Below are 19,352 nucleotides of genomic sequence, written 5' to 3' on the forward strand. Positions count from 1 at the left end.
GCCGTGTCATGGAAGTCATTCTCCATGTGGAGAGGCTTCTGCCCCTTCTTAGCGCGGGGACTGACCGAGCGGGCGGCAGGGTCCGCAAGGTTCGTGGGCTGGATTAACGAGCCGGGTGGGCCGTATCCGACCTGTGGGCCTTAGTTTGACAACCTCTGTATAATACTGTGCTACTCTTGGGATATACCAGCTGAGGCCCATCATGTATTCAAAATAGATAATCATTTTCAAGTCGTCAGTTGATATATGTTTCCAAATGACACCAATGATGAGGTCTCCATTCTGATAGTACCTGTGAACAGGCTGAGGTGGGTGCTGGACCCTGCACATACGAATGTGAGTTTCAGATGTTATATGGGGAAGCAGTACCAGCAGCAAAACCAATAATGCCATTATGCTAAGCAGAAATGCTCGTTATTCTACTATATTTGTAGGTTCTTCCCTTTTTATCTATGTTTTCTAAGAAACCTGAAATCAAGATCCCTGAATACAAATATCAGTAATCATACTAATGTTCCTGTTTCTAGTGCCTAAACCTTTCTCTGAATGCAAGAAGATATATTTATGACATCCTTCACATACAATATGATTTCATGATTTTAATTTTAACTTCAATGCCTTAGGGCTTGGTTTTTGTTTTTTTTTTACAAGCAGCAGAATTGATTACACTCTTTATGATAATTAATGGGTGAAGTAATTGCCAAGCCAAAGTCAGGGAATTGTGGATTTGAAGAAGAAAATAATTCTTGTGTGTTAGCAGAAGTTTTGAACTTATTTGAACAGAAATAATCATGGTGGGCTTGGACTGGCCTATGGCAAGGAAAGAACTCGGGAAATACAAGTCTTTGGTGTGGGACTAGATAGAAGATTCATGTTTTTTAAACTAGGTTTTGATTGATTTTATAAATGGAAAGATTGAAAATAAGAGTGTTTCAACTCCTTGAATGAGAGGGAGTCCTGGCATTCACAAATGCAAACATATTGCTCACAATTGTGATTTATGGGCATCCTGTAGCAGCAGCACTAAACTAGAGGGCTTAGAAGATGTTCTACAAGTATCTTCTTTAGAGTGGGAGACATGGAAAATGAGCAGAGAGAAAATATCTAAGCCCCTTCTCCAGATGGTTGTCAGTCTCTCCACTCAGACTGTTAGTGTGTGGCTGGTGCAGCTATGTTTCTTAGCACCATTGCAACTGATGCTGGTCACAATAATGAAAGTAGTTTTTGAAAATAATCCACCCATTTAATAGCTTTTAAGTGTTCATGCATAATTAATAAATTAATAAATTAGGGTAAATCAGGCTTCCTCAACCTCGGCCCTCCAGATGTTTTTGGCCTACAACTCCCATGATCCCTAGCTAGCAGGACCAGTGGTCAGGGATGATGGGAATTGTAGTCTCAAAACATCTGGAGGGCCGAGGTTGAGGAAGCCTGGGGTAAATGAAAAGGGCCCACGAGCATTGTTATTGCCTGTTCCAGATAAATACATGGAAAGAGGAATCAAACGTACAGGAAATACTTTATGTAGAGAATGTTGAAATTGTATCAGCTTCTATCACTGAGGTTCATTCATAGGAGAGATTCATTGGACCTATTGCTGAAATGCTTTGATTCAAAAAGTGAATTCTATCGTATATGAGAATGCCTCTGAGAGTTTCCTTCTAAGATAACTACCATCAGATTTTTAGAACTTAAAAACAATTAATGTGTCTCAAAAAGATCCACTGAAGGGACAGGGACTCATTTTTTCAGTTCATTCTTCTTATGAACTGTCACATATTGCTTAGTTCCAGCCACAAGACAATAATGTAGGTAAAGGTAACATTTTGGATAAAAGATGCAACACAGCAAGCCAGCCCTGGTAGGCCTGGAAAAAATCTTCACAGCAACCATCAATCTTTGCTTGGAGCTTAGATAGGTTGGAACAAAGGATAACCACACACAGCAGAAGACCAACATGCTGAAAGTGATCAACTTATCTTGACTGGTAATTTCCTGGCAAGGAGTCACAGAGAACTGTCAATGGCCAGTAAAGCAGACCCCTCATTACATTGTAATACAATTTCTTCAGCAACTGACTTAATATCAGCATCTGGAGTTTGCGGGAGGGTGGGTTGAGTAGAGAAGCAGATTCCCAAAGGTTATTCATAAAATAAGAATGTTATGGTAAATCTTTGGGAATACACACATTCTGTTTCCAGTTTGGATAATCTTTACTGGTGCATTTATAATAGTCATTTGTGTCTGAAAGAAGAAAAGATGTAATCAGACCCAAAAGTATGCCACAAATCTCTCAAAACAAACAGTAGTTGCTCTTCTCAGAGTTTTATGTATATTTTTCTTCATTGCCCTATTCTTTGCTGATCCTGTAAAATATGTAATGAAAAATGATATACTTATGAGCAGGGAATGAAGACTGGTAATGCCTCTGAAGTTTATTATATATGAGAAAAATACATTTCTTTTAACAACAACAACAAAAATAGTAACAGTATATAAATAGTAACAATCACTTAACAAATAAACATTTTAAATTAGCAAAGAAAAGAGAACACAAACAGAGCAGACCAAAGACACATCTAAGTCCATATACTTTTTGGATGTCCAATCAGATACCTATATGAAGCTCATGAACAGGATTTGAACAAAATAACTGTTTCCTGCTCTTGTTCCCCCGCCACTGATATATAGAGGGATATCAGCTTAGGCAGTAGAAATAATGAAATAATGAATGGCATTCAGTTAAGTTTTATTCAAAGTATCGGTAGATCTATTGGAATTAACGGACCTGACATCACCAAGATAATTAATTTCAACATGCCTACTGTGAGTACAACTTCATTACATATCATCTAAAGCTGTACCTTGGAAGTTGAACGGAATCCGTTTCAGAATTCTGTTTGACTTCCAAAACATTAGTAAAGCAAAGCGTGGCTCCTCATTGGCTGCAACATGCTCCCGCAGCCAGTTGGAAACCATGGAAGCCCCGTTGGACGTTCAACCTCCAAAAATAGTTCGCAAACCAGAACACACACTTCCAGGTTTGCGGTGTTCGGGAGCCAATTTTTTTGAGAACTAAGCTGTTCAAAAGCCAAGGTAAGACTGTAACTTCGTCCTCCATGAAAATAATAAAAATAAAAATAAAAGAAAATTGGTATTCCTTATACAGTGGTACCTCGGGTTAAGTACTTAATTTGTTCTGGAGATCCGTTCTTAACCTCAAACTGTTCTTAACCTGAAGCACCACTTTAGCTAATGGGGCCTCCTGCTGCTGCCACACCACCGGAGCACGATTTCTGTTCTCATCCTGAAGCAAAGTTCTTAATCTAAAACACTATTTGTGGGTTAGCGGAGTCTGTAACCTGAAGCGTATGTAACTTGAAGCGAATGTAACCTGAGGTACCACTGTACTGGTTTATTCTGTGTGTGTGTCTGTGTGTGTGCGCGCGCGCATCTGCCTGGACAACACAAAAGAGGAAAGTGATTTGCAGTTCATATGATGTAATTTAGCTGTGTGAATTCAACTCTTGCCTTCATTGTTGCCCCCCCCCCCCAATTCTGTAAGAATTGACCGTGCTTACCACTAACTTTGGCTCTGCTTTTCATTAACTCTAGTTGGTCTCTCTGCCATACCAGTTCCAATGGGCTCCAACTTCTAGCTACTGACTGTGTCCTGAAGCAGGCATAGGCACCATCTTGTACTCAAAATCCCATCAATCTCTGTCTGCCTAGTCTGTTGTCAGTTATGATGGGGTTGGGGGGGTCTAGCAACTTCTGGAGTATTCACTTTGGGTACCCCTCTTCTGCAAAAGACATTCCTATGATCAAACACCCCCTTTTCTTCGGCTCTGGACAAATTTCTTGTTTGTCACAGCCAATTCAGGTGCCCCTTGAGCTCCTTAACTGATTGAAAGAAATAAAAAGAAAAAGTTAATTTCAGACATGAAAAACATGTCCTCAGCAATTCCACATGGAATGCTCCTTGTTGAATTGGTGACTACTTCCTTTTTAATTATCCAAAGTACTCTAATTAACGAGGTACTTTCCAACACTACAGTGCAGTTTACTGTGGACTCCCGCAAAACTAATAGCCCAGTTCTGAATAATGATATAAATCAGCCCTCCAAAAATCTAGGACAGGTTTAGGAATTAAGACTATTAGACAATAATGTGTCAGTCTGATTTCTGACCCTATATATTTCCATCCTGAGCTTTTTGAGATAAAAATAAGAAATCTGCATCTGGAGAAAACATTTCTGTCCACAATGCTGTTATTGTTCCTCTTGCTTCTGGTACTGCTTCCTCACATGGTAAGCAAAGCGCACATCATTAAGTGCATGGTTGAGGATCCACACCCTCCGCTTCATGAGTACCACCAGTCAGGAGACCTAATCATTGGAGCTATCGCTTCCCACACTTTCATCATCTCCAGTGCAATCAGCTTCATTGAAAAACCCCCATCACCTTTGCCTGAAGAGCTTGCGTAAGTGCTTAACTATAATATTTTGAAAACTAATATTAGTTATTAGTCTTAATTTTCATTCGATTAAGTATTTGTTTGAAAGGCAATAATCTATCCAAAGAAACAACTGTTATTTAAAAAAAGAGGGAAAGCTATGCCCAGTCATTTGTATCAAATATCATATCCTGAAGATCTTAAATTATACCATTTTGGAACACCCTGCTCTGAACTGCTACTTTACTGATAAAGAATAGGAAAGCATATGTTTTGATGAACAATGGTAACATTTGGTTGTTGCTGATCTAAAATTTGTATGGGCCACCTACAGGTAAGGTTACCTCAAGAAAATTGTTATATGAATATGAATAATGAGATAAGATATAGAATACATTATTTTTATAACATTTGCAATACTTTTTACAACATGTGATGGTTCCTTATGATTCCGAATACAACTTACCTTCTAGTGCAGTACCTAAGAATTATCAGCACATCCTGGCCTTGGCATTTGCAGTAAAGGAGATCAATGAAAACCCTCAGCTCTTACATAATGTCACCTTGGGCTTCCACATCTATGACAGCTATTTCACTGACAAGTGGACCTACCATGCTACAATGCTACTCATATACACCCTGGGAGCTTTTGTTCCAAATTACAGCTGTGATGTCCAAACTAACCTGATTGGGGTCATTGGAGGACTGGACCCCCCAACCTCACTTCAAGTGGCAACACTGGTGGATATTTACAAGATTCCACAGGTATGATGGGTCTCGTGTGTGTGTGTGTGTGTGTGTGTGTGTGTGTGTGTGTGTGTTGTTCTATGCAGTGCTTTTTTTCTTTTTTGAGAAAAAAAGGTGCCAGTACTCACCATGAGGTTGTTACAGAAAATGCCGCAATGTTAACATGCGGAGAGAGAAAAGTTCACCTATGTACCATTGAGTATCCCCAGAAAAAAAGCACTAGTTCTATTTGTAATTAGACAGTTTTAGTACTTTTTGACAATTCATTTTTTTGTTTTTTTGGTATACACAGAGTAATATAAATTCATGGTCATTCCATCTTATAAATGTCAAATCTCAGCTGTGAAATAAAACCTCTTTGCGCATTCTTAAATTAGTAAAAGAAAAATCCCTACTTGTTATTTATGCTACTGAGAAGTTGGCTGGCTCAGCCACAGGAACCTCTGCTGAAAGGAAAAGCTACCAACATTGCAAGTTTACTGGAAATATTATTGACAAAATGTGGGTGTATTTTGTCTTTGAACTTTCTGTCTATAGGTGGTATTCAACACTTGTCCTAGCCATATTAAACCATTGAAGTTAAAGCACATGTGTAACTGAGATTAATTCATTTCAAAAGGTCTACTCTGATTAGGACTTCATAACATATAGTTGCCTGCCACCCCAATCTCTAAGCATTTTGAGATCCCAGGGGTTCCAGGCACTTAGCCAGGATTTGTGTTTCCCTTGAAATGGGGTACAGTGGAGACTGTGGAGTCTTTATGATATATGGTTTGCTTATGCATATATATAACCTGATCCTATGATGGAGAGGTTCACAGCATTAACACACCAAAAGGATCTTGCTTCTCCCATAGCTGTAGTCTTGGATTCATTAACACCCCAAAGGGGTCTTACTTCTCCTACAGACACAACCTCTGATTCAGAAAGTAATCAAGCATGGCTATCTCTCTCTGGCTTCTCAGGCTGCTATTTCCAGCTTCTAACTTCTAGCTTACACACACACACAACTCAGTTTTGTCCTTGGTCATTTCTAACTAACTTCCAATGAGTTGAGGGAAGGGAACACACCCATTTGTTATCTGACACAGACCGTTTGTTACCTCAACAAAGAAACCTGTCTGGCTATTTAACCACTTGAATTCTTCCTTAGATCTCAAAACCTGTTATTTCTTGCAGTTAAGACCCTTTAAGGTAAGGTTACCAGATTTTTTTCAATGAATCTGGGGACACTTTTCAACTTCAATGTATTTTGTATGGGGACTGGTTTGTACGGGAACTGTCCCCAGGAAACAGGGACGTCTGGCACCCTTACTTTAAGAGTCTTATATATGCAGGCATACAACCTACTTCCTCCTCCAGATTCATAGCAATACAATCCCATTCTTTCCTCTCTGCTCTTTTCTTTAGCTCATCTATGGCCCTGCTCCAGTGATGAATGACAAAACGCCAGGCATCCCATTCTACCAGATGGTGCCCAGAGAAGACAGTCAGTTTGCAGGGATTCTTTCTTTGCTGCTACATTTCAGGTGGACGTGGATTGGACTCCTAACTATGGATAATGACAATGGAGAAAGATTTGTGCAAAGTGTGGTTCCGCCTTTTTCTCAGAGTGGTATCTGCTTTGCCTTCATAGAAAGAAGTCAATCGTTTACCGTTGTCACAGATATTAATGACATGTTCAACAAGGGGGGTAAAATACATGACAAAATCATAGACGGTGAAGCCCATGTAGTGGTGGCATATGGAGAATCCTATGGGATTGTGTTCTTGAGATGGTTTCCATACCTGTCAGGACAAGAACATATAAAGAAGAAGTCAAAAGGTATAGTGTGGATAATAACAGCCCAGACTGACCTCACTTCAATGGTCTATCAGAGGACTTGGGATACAGAAATAATCCATGGATCTCTCTCATTTATAATTCATGCCAATGATCTACCAGGATTTCAAGAATTTGTTAGAAGCAGAAACCCATCCAGCACCACAGGAGATGGTTTTATCAAGGACTTCTGGCAACAGGCCTTTGGCTGTGTATTCCCAAATGCAGATGCGGTCAAGGTGGATGGAGACATTTGCACTGGGGAGGAAAAGCTGGAGAGTCTCCCTGCATCTTTTTTTGAAATGAGCATGACCTCTCACAGCTACAGTATCTACAATGCTGTCTATGTTATGGCCCATGCTTTACATGCTATGTCCTCATCTAGTCTCAAGCACAGTGTAATGAAGAACAGAGGCATGCAGAACTGTCAGGGCCAAAGCCTTTGGCAGGTAATGAATATCAGAGATAGAGGAAAATTCATTCTCTGTATATTTTAATGCATACAAATCCACATTTCCCAAACTAATACAGAAATTTAAATGCAGCTTTCCTCTGAAATCCAAAATTCTTCTGATTTTACAATGTTGTTCTCCAATCGAATATTGTCAGCAAAAAAGTAACATACTGTGAACCCCAAAATTAGCTTTTTAATGAAAATAGCATTCAAAATGCGTTATATTTGGGAAACTTTGCAAAAATGGAATCTGTGTCACATTTATCATTTTGCATACAAGCTCAAGTTGCAGAATTTTCTAATTCCTGCTCTTTCCCTTTCAATTCAGCTACACCAGTTTTTGAAAGGTGTCTCATTTAACAACAGTGCAGGGGGAAAAGTTTCCTTTGACCAGAATGGGGAGTTAGCAGCTGGTTTTGATATCATGAACTGGATTTTCCCCGCAAACCAATCCTTTCATAGAGTGAAAGTTGGGAGGCTGGATCCCCAAGCTTCTCCAGAACAAGCATTTGAAATCAATGAGGATGCTATAAGATGGCACAGGGGATTTAACCAGGTAGAGACAATTTTGCATAATACTCTACTGCCCGTATTAAATGCTGGATTTTGTGATTGTTGTGTAACTTTCGAGAATTCCTCTAGATTTTAAGGGTTCCAAGCTCCTTATCATCAAGATTATCATTAACCCCTTTCACTTACACTTTAGGCACAGCCTCTATCTGTGTGCAGTGAGAGTTGTTACCCTGGTTCTTGCAAGAAAGTGAAGGAGGGCGAGGCATTTTGCTGCTATGATTGCATTCCATGCCCAGAAGGAAAGATTTCAGAACAGAAAGGTAACAGCATTACCAGACAGATGTTGCTCAGCTTCCTTTTAATAATTGGACATGGAGACTTGGGTTTCCTTTTGAGCAGCAGCATATCAGCTGAAGAAACACTTTTCCATGCCTTTCAAAACCAGACAATTCTCTCTCTCAACAGAGTGGAGCTTAATTTCCTTAAATAGATTGTCCTGGCTTTCTTTTGTGCACCAGTGGATAATTTCTAGTGCAACATTCAAAAACATATGGTTGCAATGTCTTAATGTTTTCTTAAATCGGACATTTAAGTATTGTAATATACTTGAGCTTAGCCTTGAATATTGTTGTGGGTTTGGAGGTGATGGTGCGTTGAAAGATTTCATTTCTAACTGGGCAGTTGTAAGATAATGTCCTTAATGTGTCACTTAAGCACCTTCATAAAACATCCCTTTAATTATTTAGGCTGTGGCTGGGCACTATGACCCCCATCCTAAAATAATGATTTGGATTACAAGATCATTATTGCAATCTGGCCAGTACAAATAGTACTCTCTGGGCAAATGGATGGGCCTTCTGGCAACTCACCTGACAGGTAGGTAGAGAATCATAGCCAATGTGGTGTGAGAGAGCTGAGCTGGAAGCAGAAGGCTGAAAAGCTGAGATACAGAGATATGCTAGATTTGTGCTACATTCTATTTATTTATTTATTTATTTATTTATTTATTTTGTTTATTTATTTATTTTCAATGCAGAATCATAAAAATTACAAACATTGAATCCAAAATAATACTATACAAACAAACAAAACGGAACATACCAAAAAAAAAAAAAAACAGAAAAGAAAAAGGAAAAAAAGCAAAGGAAACAAAACTAAACAAAAACGAAAAAACACACATCTACAGGAAAAAACCCATATCATTACGTACATTTACACATATTGACTTCCTTCCTTTGTTCTAAGACCTCAAAAAATTTACTCTTACTATATTGTTGTGTCTGGTTTGATTACTTCCATCTTTGTACTTTTTTTTTTACACCATTTTTTCCCCCTTTACCCCTGTAAAGCATCATTCATTACATACCAATATACTTACTCCAGAACAATGTTTTTTCATATACTCTTTAGCACAACTCCATTCTTTTAATAATTTCTGGTCCGATTGTCCCCTTATGAATGCTGTGAGTCTTGCCAGATTTATGTATTCACAAAATTTAATTTGCCAATCTTTCACTGATGAAATTTTCTTCCCTTTCCAGTTTTTTGCTATAAGCATCCTGGCAGCTGTTGTTGCATAAAGGAATACTTTCCTTTGATTTTCGGGAATATCATTTGTAATTAAACCTAAAAGGAATGCCTCCGTTTTTTTACTGAAATATATTTTAAACATCTTTTTGAGTTCTTCGTAAATTTCGTTCCAGAATTGTTTAATAGGTCGGCATTCCCACCACATGTGAAACATTGTTCCTATTTCTTTTTTACATCTCCAACAGGTATTCGATTTTAATTTGTAAATTTTAGCCAATTTTACCGGACTTAAGTACCATTGGTACACCATTTTCATAAAATTTTCTCTTATTGTATAACATGCCGTGAACTTAATATCATATTTCCATAATTTCTCCCATTTTTCCAGCCGAATCACATATCCTATATCACGTGCCCATTTAATCATAACTTCTTTTAGTTCTTCATCCTTTAATTCCCATTCTAATAATAAATTATACATTTTGGATATATTCTTTTTTGAGTTTTGTAATAATACTTTTTGTAATTTTGATTCCTCTTTTTCAAATCCTATTATTTTATCCTGATTAAATATTTGTGCAATTTGGTGATTTTGTAACCATGTAGTACAGTATTGGGTCACCTCTTCATATGGTCTTAATTTTAATTGGCCCTGTTCTTCCTTTAGGAGCTGCTGGTATGTCGCCATTCTTCCTATAGTATTTTTTTTTAAAACCGATATTACTTCTAATGGTGAGACCCACCATGGGGTTTTCGGTTCTAACAACCTTCTATATCTCACCCAGACCTTGTATAATGCATTTCTAATTACGTGGTTTAGAAATTCTTTATGTACTGCCACTTTGTTATAAATTAGATAGGCATGCCAACCATATCTGTTGTTCCATCCCTCCAAGTCCAAAATGTCACTGTTATCCAATTTGATCCATTCCTTGATCCAAGTAAAGCATGCCGCATCGTGATATAGTCTCAGGTCTGGGAGTCCGAAACCTCCCCGCTCTTTTATGTCGGTTAATAATTTATGTTTGATCCGTGGCTTTTTGCCTTGCCATATAAACTTTGTTAGGTCCATTTTCCATTTTTTAAAACAATCATCTTTACCTATTATGGGAATCATTTGAAAAAGGAACAAGAGTTTTGGTAAAATATTCATTTTAATAGCCGAAATTCTACCCCAGAGTGTTAAATTCAATCTTGTCCAAGTTTCCATTTCTCTTTTCGTTTCTTCCCAAATTTTTTTATAATTATCTTCAAACAAATTTATATTTTTCATTGTTATTTGTATTCCTAAATATTTCACTTTTTTTACAATTTGTAATCCAAATTTTTCTACCAGTTCCTTTTTCTCTTGATCTCCCATGTTTTTTACCATTAGTTTCATTTTTTCTTTATTCAAAGCAAAACCTGAGACCCTTCCAAAGTTTCCCATTTTTTCTAGAGCCTTTGCTATGCTTTCCTTTGGGTTTTCCACCATTAAGACTAAATCATCTGCAAATGCCCTTATTTTGTATATTTTCTCTCCTAGGGATATTCCATTTATTTCTTGATCCAGTCTGATTTCTTGATTTAATATTTCCAAAACCAAAATGAATAATAATGGTGAAAGTGGGCACCCTTGTCTGGTGCCCTTCTGTATTTTAAAATAATCAGTCGTGTCATTGTTTATTATTATATTTGCTTCTTGTTGTTCATAAATTGCTTTTAGCCCTCTTGTAATTTGGTCTCCCATGTCCATCTGGTCTAATAATATTTTTAGAAATTTCCATGATACTTTGTCAAACGCCTTTTCCGCGTCCACAAAAACAAAGGCTACCTTCTTACTCGGTTTCATGTCTAAATACTCGATCATATCAATCACTGTTCTTATATTATCACTCATTTTCCTGCCCAGCAAGAACCCTGCCTGCTCTTTATTTATGCAATCCTGCAAAGCTGTCTTTAATCTTATTGCCAATATTTGTGCATAGATCTTGTAATCATTATTTAGTAATGATATTGGTCTATAATTGGTTATAAAGTCTTTATTTCGTCCTTGTTTTGGGATTACTACTATGTGAGCCTGTTTCCAGGTGTTGGGAATCTTCCCGTCTTCTAGTATTCTATTTAAGAGTGTCTTCATAGGTGATAATAATGGTTCCTCTAATTTTTTGTAATGTATTGCGGTAAGATCATCTGGACCTGGGGATTTTCCCAGTTTCATCTTAATTATCGCTTGATGAAGCTCTGTCGTGGTTATTGGGGAGTTTAGATCTTGAATCTTTTCTTTCTTAATTTTAGGTATATCCTTTCCACATAAATACTCTTTTATTTCATCCTCTGTCTCATTTCCTGCTTTATATAGCTTATTATAATATTTTATAAAGCACTTTTTAACTTCTTCAGGATTATCTAAAGTTCTCCCTTCTTCCACTATTTTATCAATCAGTTTTTCCTTTTGTCTTTTTTTCAATTGCCAGGTTAGCATCTTTCCGGGTTTATTTGCAAATTCGAATGACCTTTGTTTCATCCATTTAATATTGTCCTCAGTTTCACTATTTAATATTGCTGAAGCCTGGGTTTGTAATATTTTTAGTTTTTGGTTTATTAATTCATTTTTTGCTTGTTTTGTTAATAATTTTTCATTTGTTCCTATTTCTTTCCTTATTTGTTCTAGTTTTTGCTCTCTGTTTCTTTTCCTTATTGCACTTTGTTGTATGTAAAAGCCTCTTATGAAAGTTTTACTTGCACCCCATATTGTCCTGATGTCTGTATCCTGTTCTTTATTTAATTCAAAAAATTCTTTCATTAGTTCTTGCGCTTTTTTCACAGTCTTTTCGTCATTTAATATTCTTTCATTAAGTCTCCATCTTTTATTAGTTTTCTTGTATTCCTTTAATTCTAATGTGACTGGGTTGTGATCTGTAATAATTTTGGTCTGTATTTCTGCTTTTTTAATTTTAGTTGTTAAGTTATTTGATACCCATATGCTGTCAATTCTGCCGGCTGATTTTTTTACTTCCGAGAAATGTGTATACTATCTTTCTCCTGGGTTTTTATATCTCCATGTGTCAATCAAATTTAAGTTTTCTACCATCTGAAAGAAGGTATCTGGGAGTCTGCCTTTTTTTATTTTCTTTCTCTCTCTTTCCTATCTAATTCTATTGATGTGACACCATTTAGGTCTCCCATCAGAATAATTTCCTCTTCTATAAATTCCAGTAAATTAGCTTCTACTTTCCTGAAGAATTCTGTTTTGTTACCATTCGGTGCATAAACTCCTACTATAATTAAATGTTCTTTACCTTTTGTTATTTTTACCCCTAATAATCTACCTTCATCATCCTTAAAGATTTTTTTTGCGTCTAGTTTAGGGTTCACATAGATCACAATTCCCCTTTTCTTTTTTACATCTGAGGATATAAATTCTTGACCCAATCTCTTGTTTTCTAAAACCCTTCTGTGATTTCTAGTCACATGGGTCTCCTGCAAGCATATGATATCCCATTGTTCTTTCCTCAATACATGTTCTATTTTATTTCTCTTCCTCTTATCATTTAAACCGTTAACATTCCAAGATATAATTTTTAGATTCATTAATCCTTATTTATTATCTACCAAGGTTTCATTGAGTAAATAAAAGAAAAAAGAAAAGGAAAAGGAAAAAACTCAGAAATTTTAGGATTTTGATATTATGTTTCTTCCAATCTCTCCCCCCCCCCCTTGATACCCACTTGTCTCTCTATGCTTCTTGTGGCGTCTGCGTTGTTTCCTCTTGCTCCAATGTCGGATCTCCAGTTAGTTCTTTTTTATACTTCCTCCAGAATTTTCCCAGCTCGTCTACTGATCTAAAAGTTTTCTTCTGTCCTTGTATGTGAAGGTGATGCCCTCAGGGAATTCCCACCAGAATCTAATCGAATTCTTCTTGAGTGCTTCTGTTACTGTCTTATAGTTCTGCCTTTTCTTCAAAATACTTTTTGGGATTTCCTTAAATATTTTGATAGGCCTATCTTCTATTATTAACTTCGCTTGTCCTTTTTGATGTAATATTTTGTCCTTTAAAAGTCTTGAGTTGAAAAAAATTAAGCAATCTCCTGGCCTTTTGTAAGTGTCCGATCTTTCTGATTTGATCCTGAAAATTTTATCAATATCCAATAGCATCTCTTCTACTTCTACTCCCAACCAGTTTGCAATCTCCTGTGATAGTTTCTCTTGAATTTGTTCATCATAAGTTTGTGGTACACCTCGGAAGCGAAGGACCATCTCCTTCTGATGCATCTCCATCAATGATAAACCATCTAGCAGCTCTTCATGGGCTCTCTTTAAGTGTTTATTTCTTCCTTCATTGAATCTTGTGATTTTTTAATGTCCTTATTTTCAATTTGCAATTTCTTCGTCATTTCCTCTTGTTTGGTGGATTTACTCTTGAGTTCTTGTACAGATTTATCCAGTTCTTTATTTTTAAGTGAGAGGTCACTTATTTGTGCTGTTAAGTCTATTATTAGCTTTGAGTTTTGTTGGATGTTGCCAGCTAATATGTCCAGCTTATCATTCAGGCTCTTTTCCATCCCCATTATAAGATCTTTTATGTCAGCATTGGGGTCTGTTTCAGCTGTTGATTGTCTTCTCACTTGTAGACCTGACCCAGATGTCAGTGTAGTTTGGTATTTTTTAGAACCCATATTAGTCTTCTTCCTTTTGGTTCTGATCTAGATGTCTTTATTTCAATCAAGAATATATATATTCCTAAAACTTTGAAAATGCTCTGTTTATATTCTATAATTTGGTCCTTTTATTCCATCTGTTGGGATTGAAAGTCAGTTAAGATTCCGGTGGTTTACCCTATATCATTACCAGTTCATCTCAAATATTAAAAAAAAAACCAACAAAAAAAATCAAAGTTTTAATATAAATTTAGTTAAATATTTTGTTTTATTTTAATTACTTTGGCAGTTGTCAGAGAAAAATTCCTTTGCAGTACTTAACATCCGTCTTAAGAACTTATTTTCTAGAAGCTGAATTTGGTATTTCAGGTATCCTTTCATGTATAGCTAGTTTTCTTTATGGTTGTGCTTCAAGCCTGTGTCTTAGCAGCGTTTTTTTAAATTATGGGAGTAATTTTCCAATTTACTTGTGAGGTGGTCCTTCTTGTTTTGTTTCTCTAGCCTCTCTTTGTTGCAGTGACTGTTTCCGCCACTATTCTTCTTCCGGCTTTTTCCCTTCTGAGGGCAATGACTCACACTTCCCCCCCCAGCGCCATTTTCGCCAACTGCTTTCTTCCTTATTACCGTCTTTTCCTTTCTTTTTCCTCCTTCTTTCTCTCCCTTCGTATATCTCTTCTTCTTCCCTTTCACTTCCTTATCTTAATCTTTATCTTCCCACCGCTGCCTGGTCTTCAAATCTTTTCTATTCCTTCTCTTTTCCACTGTATCCTCCACGTTCCTCCCCCTCTTTTTTCTTTTCCACTCACCTTTTGTTTTACGCTGATCTCCTTCTTAATGGCCGCTGCTTTGTTGTCCCTGCTGCTGCTGCTTGTTATTTCAGCTCCTTGTCTCTCTCAACAGAGCGTCCCCCTGTAGAAGCAGGTACTCAGTATGTTTCAGTTTTTATTTTCTGCCTCTTTACAAGGCTTATTTTCCACAACTTGATAAGTCTCAGAACGCTGAAGCTCCTCTCTCCATTAGCATTACTGTCCTTTATATTAAGTTAGTCCGTGCTCCTTTTATTTTAATTTAAGCCAGCGTTATTGCCTTCTTGCTTCAGGAGTACTCTTGATTTTACAGTTTTAGTTTGGAGCAGCCTGGTGCTTTCTCATTCGGGTCTAAGGGGCATCTCACGGTCGGGTGTGCGATCTTTCTGCGCTGAGATTCTTCCACCTTCCTCCACTTTTTGTGCTGGAACGGCAGAAAACCCCTTTATGCGCTGCTTGGATCTGTTTTCTTCAGTCTGGAACCTCTTCTCAGACCTCTTCAGGTTTTGCGTAGCCCTCGCTTCCCCGTCTTTTTATCCCGTATCCGTGATTGGGAGCGCTCTTACTGCAGCAAAGCGCTTTCCCTGACCCGACGCTGAGCGCACCACACCAGGAAGTCCAGATTTGTGCTACATTCAAAGCTGTGACCAATGGAGAAATGAGATGTTGATGCAGTCAGTGCTGTGAGTCTCGCCATCTTAGGACTGTGGGGACAAGTACTTTTGCTTTAATGGGCCTCCAAACCAAACCTGCAACAATAGCCAAGCCTGATCTCAAGTATGTCAAAATTCTCAAATGTCTGATTTACAAAGGCATTAAAAGATTACAGCCATATGTTTATTGCATGATGCTGTAATTTCTAGCTACACAAAGATTCCATTCTTTTTCCAGATGCAACTGATTGTTATAAATGCACAGATGAAAAATATCCAAACGAAAGACAAGACCAATGTATTCCAAAGGATGTCAGCTTCTTGTCTTATGAAGAACCTTTGGGCCTCTGTTTAGCCTCTTTAGCTCTTTCATATTCTATGATCACAGCTCTAGTGCTTGCAACGTTTATAAAACACCACAATACTCCCATTGTCAAAGCCAACAACCGGGATCTCACCTATACTCTCCTCATCTCACTCCTGCTTTGCTTCCTTTGTACATTTCTGTTTATTGGAGAACCCCATACGGTGATGTGTCTCTTCCGACAAAGTGCCTTTGGCATCATCTTCTCATTGGCTGTGGCTTGTGTGCTGGCAAAAACCATCACGGTAGTTCTGGCTTTCATGGCCACCAAACCTGGATCCAAAATGAGGAAGTGGGTGGGAAAGAGTCTGGCCAGCTGCATTGTTCTTTCCTGCTCCCTCCTCCAAGCACTTATTTGTACTGTTTGGCTTGCAACCTCTTCCCCATTCCCAGATGTTGACATGCACTCCTTCACTTCAGAAATTGTATTAGAATGTAATGAGGGGTCTGTGATTATGTTCTACTGTGTGCTTGGCTACCTGGGATTCCTGGCATTTGTCAGTTTCACTGTGGCTTTCCTTGCCAGAAAGTTACCTGGCAGTTTCAATGAAGCCAAGTTCATCACTTTCAGCATGTTTGTCTTTTGCAGTGTTTGGTTATCATTTATTCCTTCCTACCTGAGCACAAAGGGAAAATCCATGGTGGCAGTGGAGATCTTCTCTATTTTAACTTCCAGTGCTGGACTGCTGGGTTGCATCTTTTCCCCAAAATGTTACATAATTGTCTTGAGACCTGAGCTGAACAACAAGGAACAGCTGATAAGGAGAAAATCTCAAATAATGTAATTATCCATTTTGATTTTGATTTTTTTCTTTTTAGTTTCTCCACATGGTTGCAAATTTGAAGGTGAAGACTGAATCAAACGTTCCCTAGGAAACCCACAAATTACATTTCCTTTCATAATAGTACAGTATAATATTATTCTCACATGATTGCTATTGAATACTGAAAGCAATTCTTATCTCCCTGTAGATGTTTTCATATTAGCAAGTGACAGGTGGGGTTCCACAGGGTTCCATTCTGTCCCCCTTGATGTTAATCGTTTTTATAAACAATTTGTCTGTGGGAATTCAAGGGATGGTCATCAAATTTGGAGGTGACTCCAAACAGGGAGGGGTAGCTAATAAGGATTCAAGATGGCCTTAGCAGATGGGAGAACTGGATCCACACTTACAAACTGAATTTCAATTGGGACAAATGCCTTTCTGCCTCAACATCAGGAAGAACTTTCTGATAATAAGAGTTGTTTGAAATGGACTCCCAAACTGAGAGGGGTAGCTAATTAGGATTCAAGATGGTCTTCCTAGATTGGAGAACTGGGTCCACACTTAGACAACGAATTTCAGTTGGGACAAATGTAACACTTATGAAGAACCAGATGCACTGAAAGGACTCGATCCAATGGATACAAATTACAAGAAATTAGTTTCTGACTAAACATCAGGAAGAACTTTCTGACAATAAGAGTTGTTTGAAATGGACTCCCTTGTGAGGTTATGGACTGTAATGGTTCTAGGGGTTGCTCATGCGTAAGCCGGTGCAAACACCTGGCTGGATTGCCTGAGTGAACCTTTTCTGTCTTGACAGCTACTCACCCGTGGCTGTCTCAATCGCTGGCAGAATCCGTCAGTGGGCGTTTCTTAAACTTCTTCCAGCAAAGAAGCTCTTTGACACCTAGTCTCCTCCTACTCTCTCTGCGCGAAAGCCTTCTGCGCAAGGAGGGCGTAGGCAGCGGAGGACCTCTACTCTCCCCGCTGGTCCCCGGCAAGGAGTCATGGGACCACCTCGCCGCTTCCCCCATCTGCCCCCCTTCTCCACTGGTGCTACGCTGATTCTCTTCCCCAGAAGATGGGCTGCCTCTCCCAATCCCGGGACGCTCTCCGGAATCCCTCTGGATTTTGCTCTCTCCCTCCGGTACTGATGGCAGTTCCCTGACATCCTCCTCCTCCTCAGGACCCCCCACCCCACCCCTGGCGCGATTTTCCGGTACAACCTCCTCTCTCTCCACGGTCGACGATGCGGGGAATCCCCTGAAGGAACTGTCATCATCTTCTGAGGATTGAAAACCAGCCTCCCATCCGTTCGGACTTCTCCCCACTGGTTGAACCTCCCAGTCTGATCCTTCTCCCTCGGACACCTCCCCTCCCTCCTCTTCGGAGGCAGGGAAACCCACAAAGTCCCCTTCGTCGTCTGTGGATCCAAATTCTTCCTCCCAGAATCTAGCTAATGGTTTGGGCTTCTCCGGGAACAAACCATGGAATTCTTCCACCAGATACCCGTCAGTGATTGATTCAGCCGGGACCCAAGTGTTTTCAGACCTAGGTTCCCCCTCCCAGGCTACCAAGTACTCTACCTGGCGACCTCGGCACCTTGAATCGAGTATTTCTGTGGCTTCGTTACAGTGTTCCCTCTCCTCTACCCGCGGGTGGGTGGTAACCCCTCCCTCCCATCCTGGGAATTCCCGCCCCTCCCTGTAAGGTGAAAGTAGGGACCTATGGAACACCGGATGTATCTTCATGCTGTCAGGCAACTTGAGTTTAAATGCTACGGGGTTAACCTGCTGTGTTACCTCAAATGGCCCCAGCCACCTAGGCTGCAACTTCTTGCACCCTCCCTTTAGGGGTAACCCTTGGGACGACAACCACACCCTATCCCCCACCCGTATGGCCTCCCCCTCCCGACGGTGCCTGTCCGTCTGCCTCTTGTAGACTTCCTTGGCCCGCTCCAAGTTCAGCCTGAGTTGCTGGTGTAAGGCCTCTATTTCCTCCACAAATTGCTCAGCCGCAGGTACACTCCATCCTTCCTCTCCCCGCCCCGGGAAGGCCCTAGGGTGACACCCGTAATTGGCCATGAAGGGCTCATTCCCGTGGACATGTGTTCAGCGTTATTGTACGCAAATTCAGCCAAAGCTAATTTCTCTACCCAATCGTTCTGCCTCTCGCTGACATAGCAGTGTAGGTACTGCTGGAGTATGCCGTTCGCTCTTTCGGCTTGTCCGTTGGTTTCTGGATGCCTCGCCGTCGAGAAGCTCACCTCGACCTGTAGCAAGCTCATGAGTCTCTGCCAGAACCGGGAAGTAAATTGTTTCCTGCGATCTGAGATTACCCTCAATGGAGCCCCATGCAGTCTAAAAATGTGATCCACAAACAGCCTGGCTGTCTCCTCTGCCGTTGCTGCATGTGAGCAAGCTACGAAATGGCACATTTTAGTCAGTAGATCGACCACTACCATGACCGCTGTCTTTCCCCTTGACTTGGGCAGATCTGTCATAAAATCAATGGGCACCACCTCCCAGGGCCTTTCCGGTGTAGGTAAGGGTTCCAGTAGCCCTGCGGGGGCAGCCCTTTCCCCCTTTGCCCTCTGGCAT

The 19,352-nt window shown here is 39.4% G+C and overlaps 1 protein-coding gene across 1 annotated transcript; it reads left to right on the forward strand.

The window, feature by feature from the left end:
* Positions 1-4,337: 4,337 nt before the first annotated feature.
* LOC308460863 (vomeronasal type-2 receptor 26-like) lies at positions 4,338-16,770 on the forward strand (the record flags this gene model as incomplete). Its single annotated transcript, XM_080977397.1, has 6 exons — positions 4,338-4,483; positions 4,930-5,221; positions 6,614-7,474; positions 7,808-8,035; positions 8,186-8,312; positions 15,860-16,770. 6 exons carry the CDS (start codon positions 4,338-4,340, stop codon positions 16,768-16,770), a joined length of 2,565 nt encoding a protein of 854 aa, XP_080833523.1.
* Between the last annotated feature and the right edge of the window lie 2,582 nt (positions 16,771-19,352).

The sequence above is a fragment of the Podarcis pityusensis genome, assembly GCF_964106645.2.
Source record: "Podarcis pityusensis genome assembly, chromosome: 13".
Taxonomy (NCBI): domain Eukaryota; kingdom Metazoa; phylum Chordata; class Lepidosauria; order Squamata; family Lacertidae; genus Podarcis; species Podarcis pityusensis.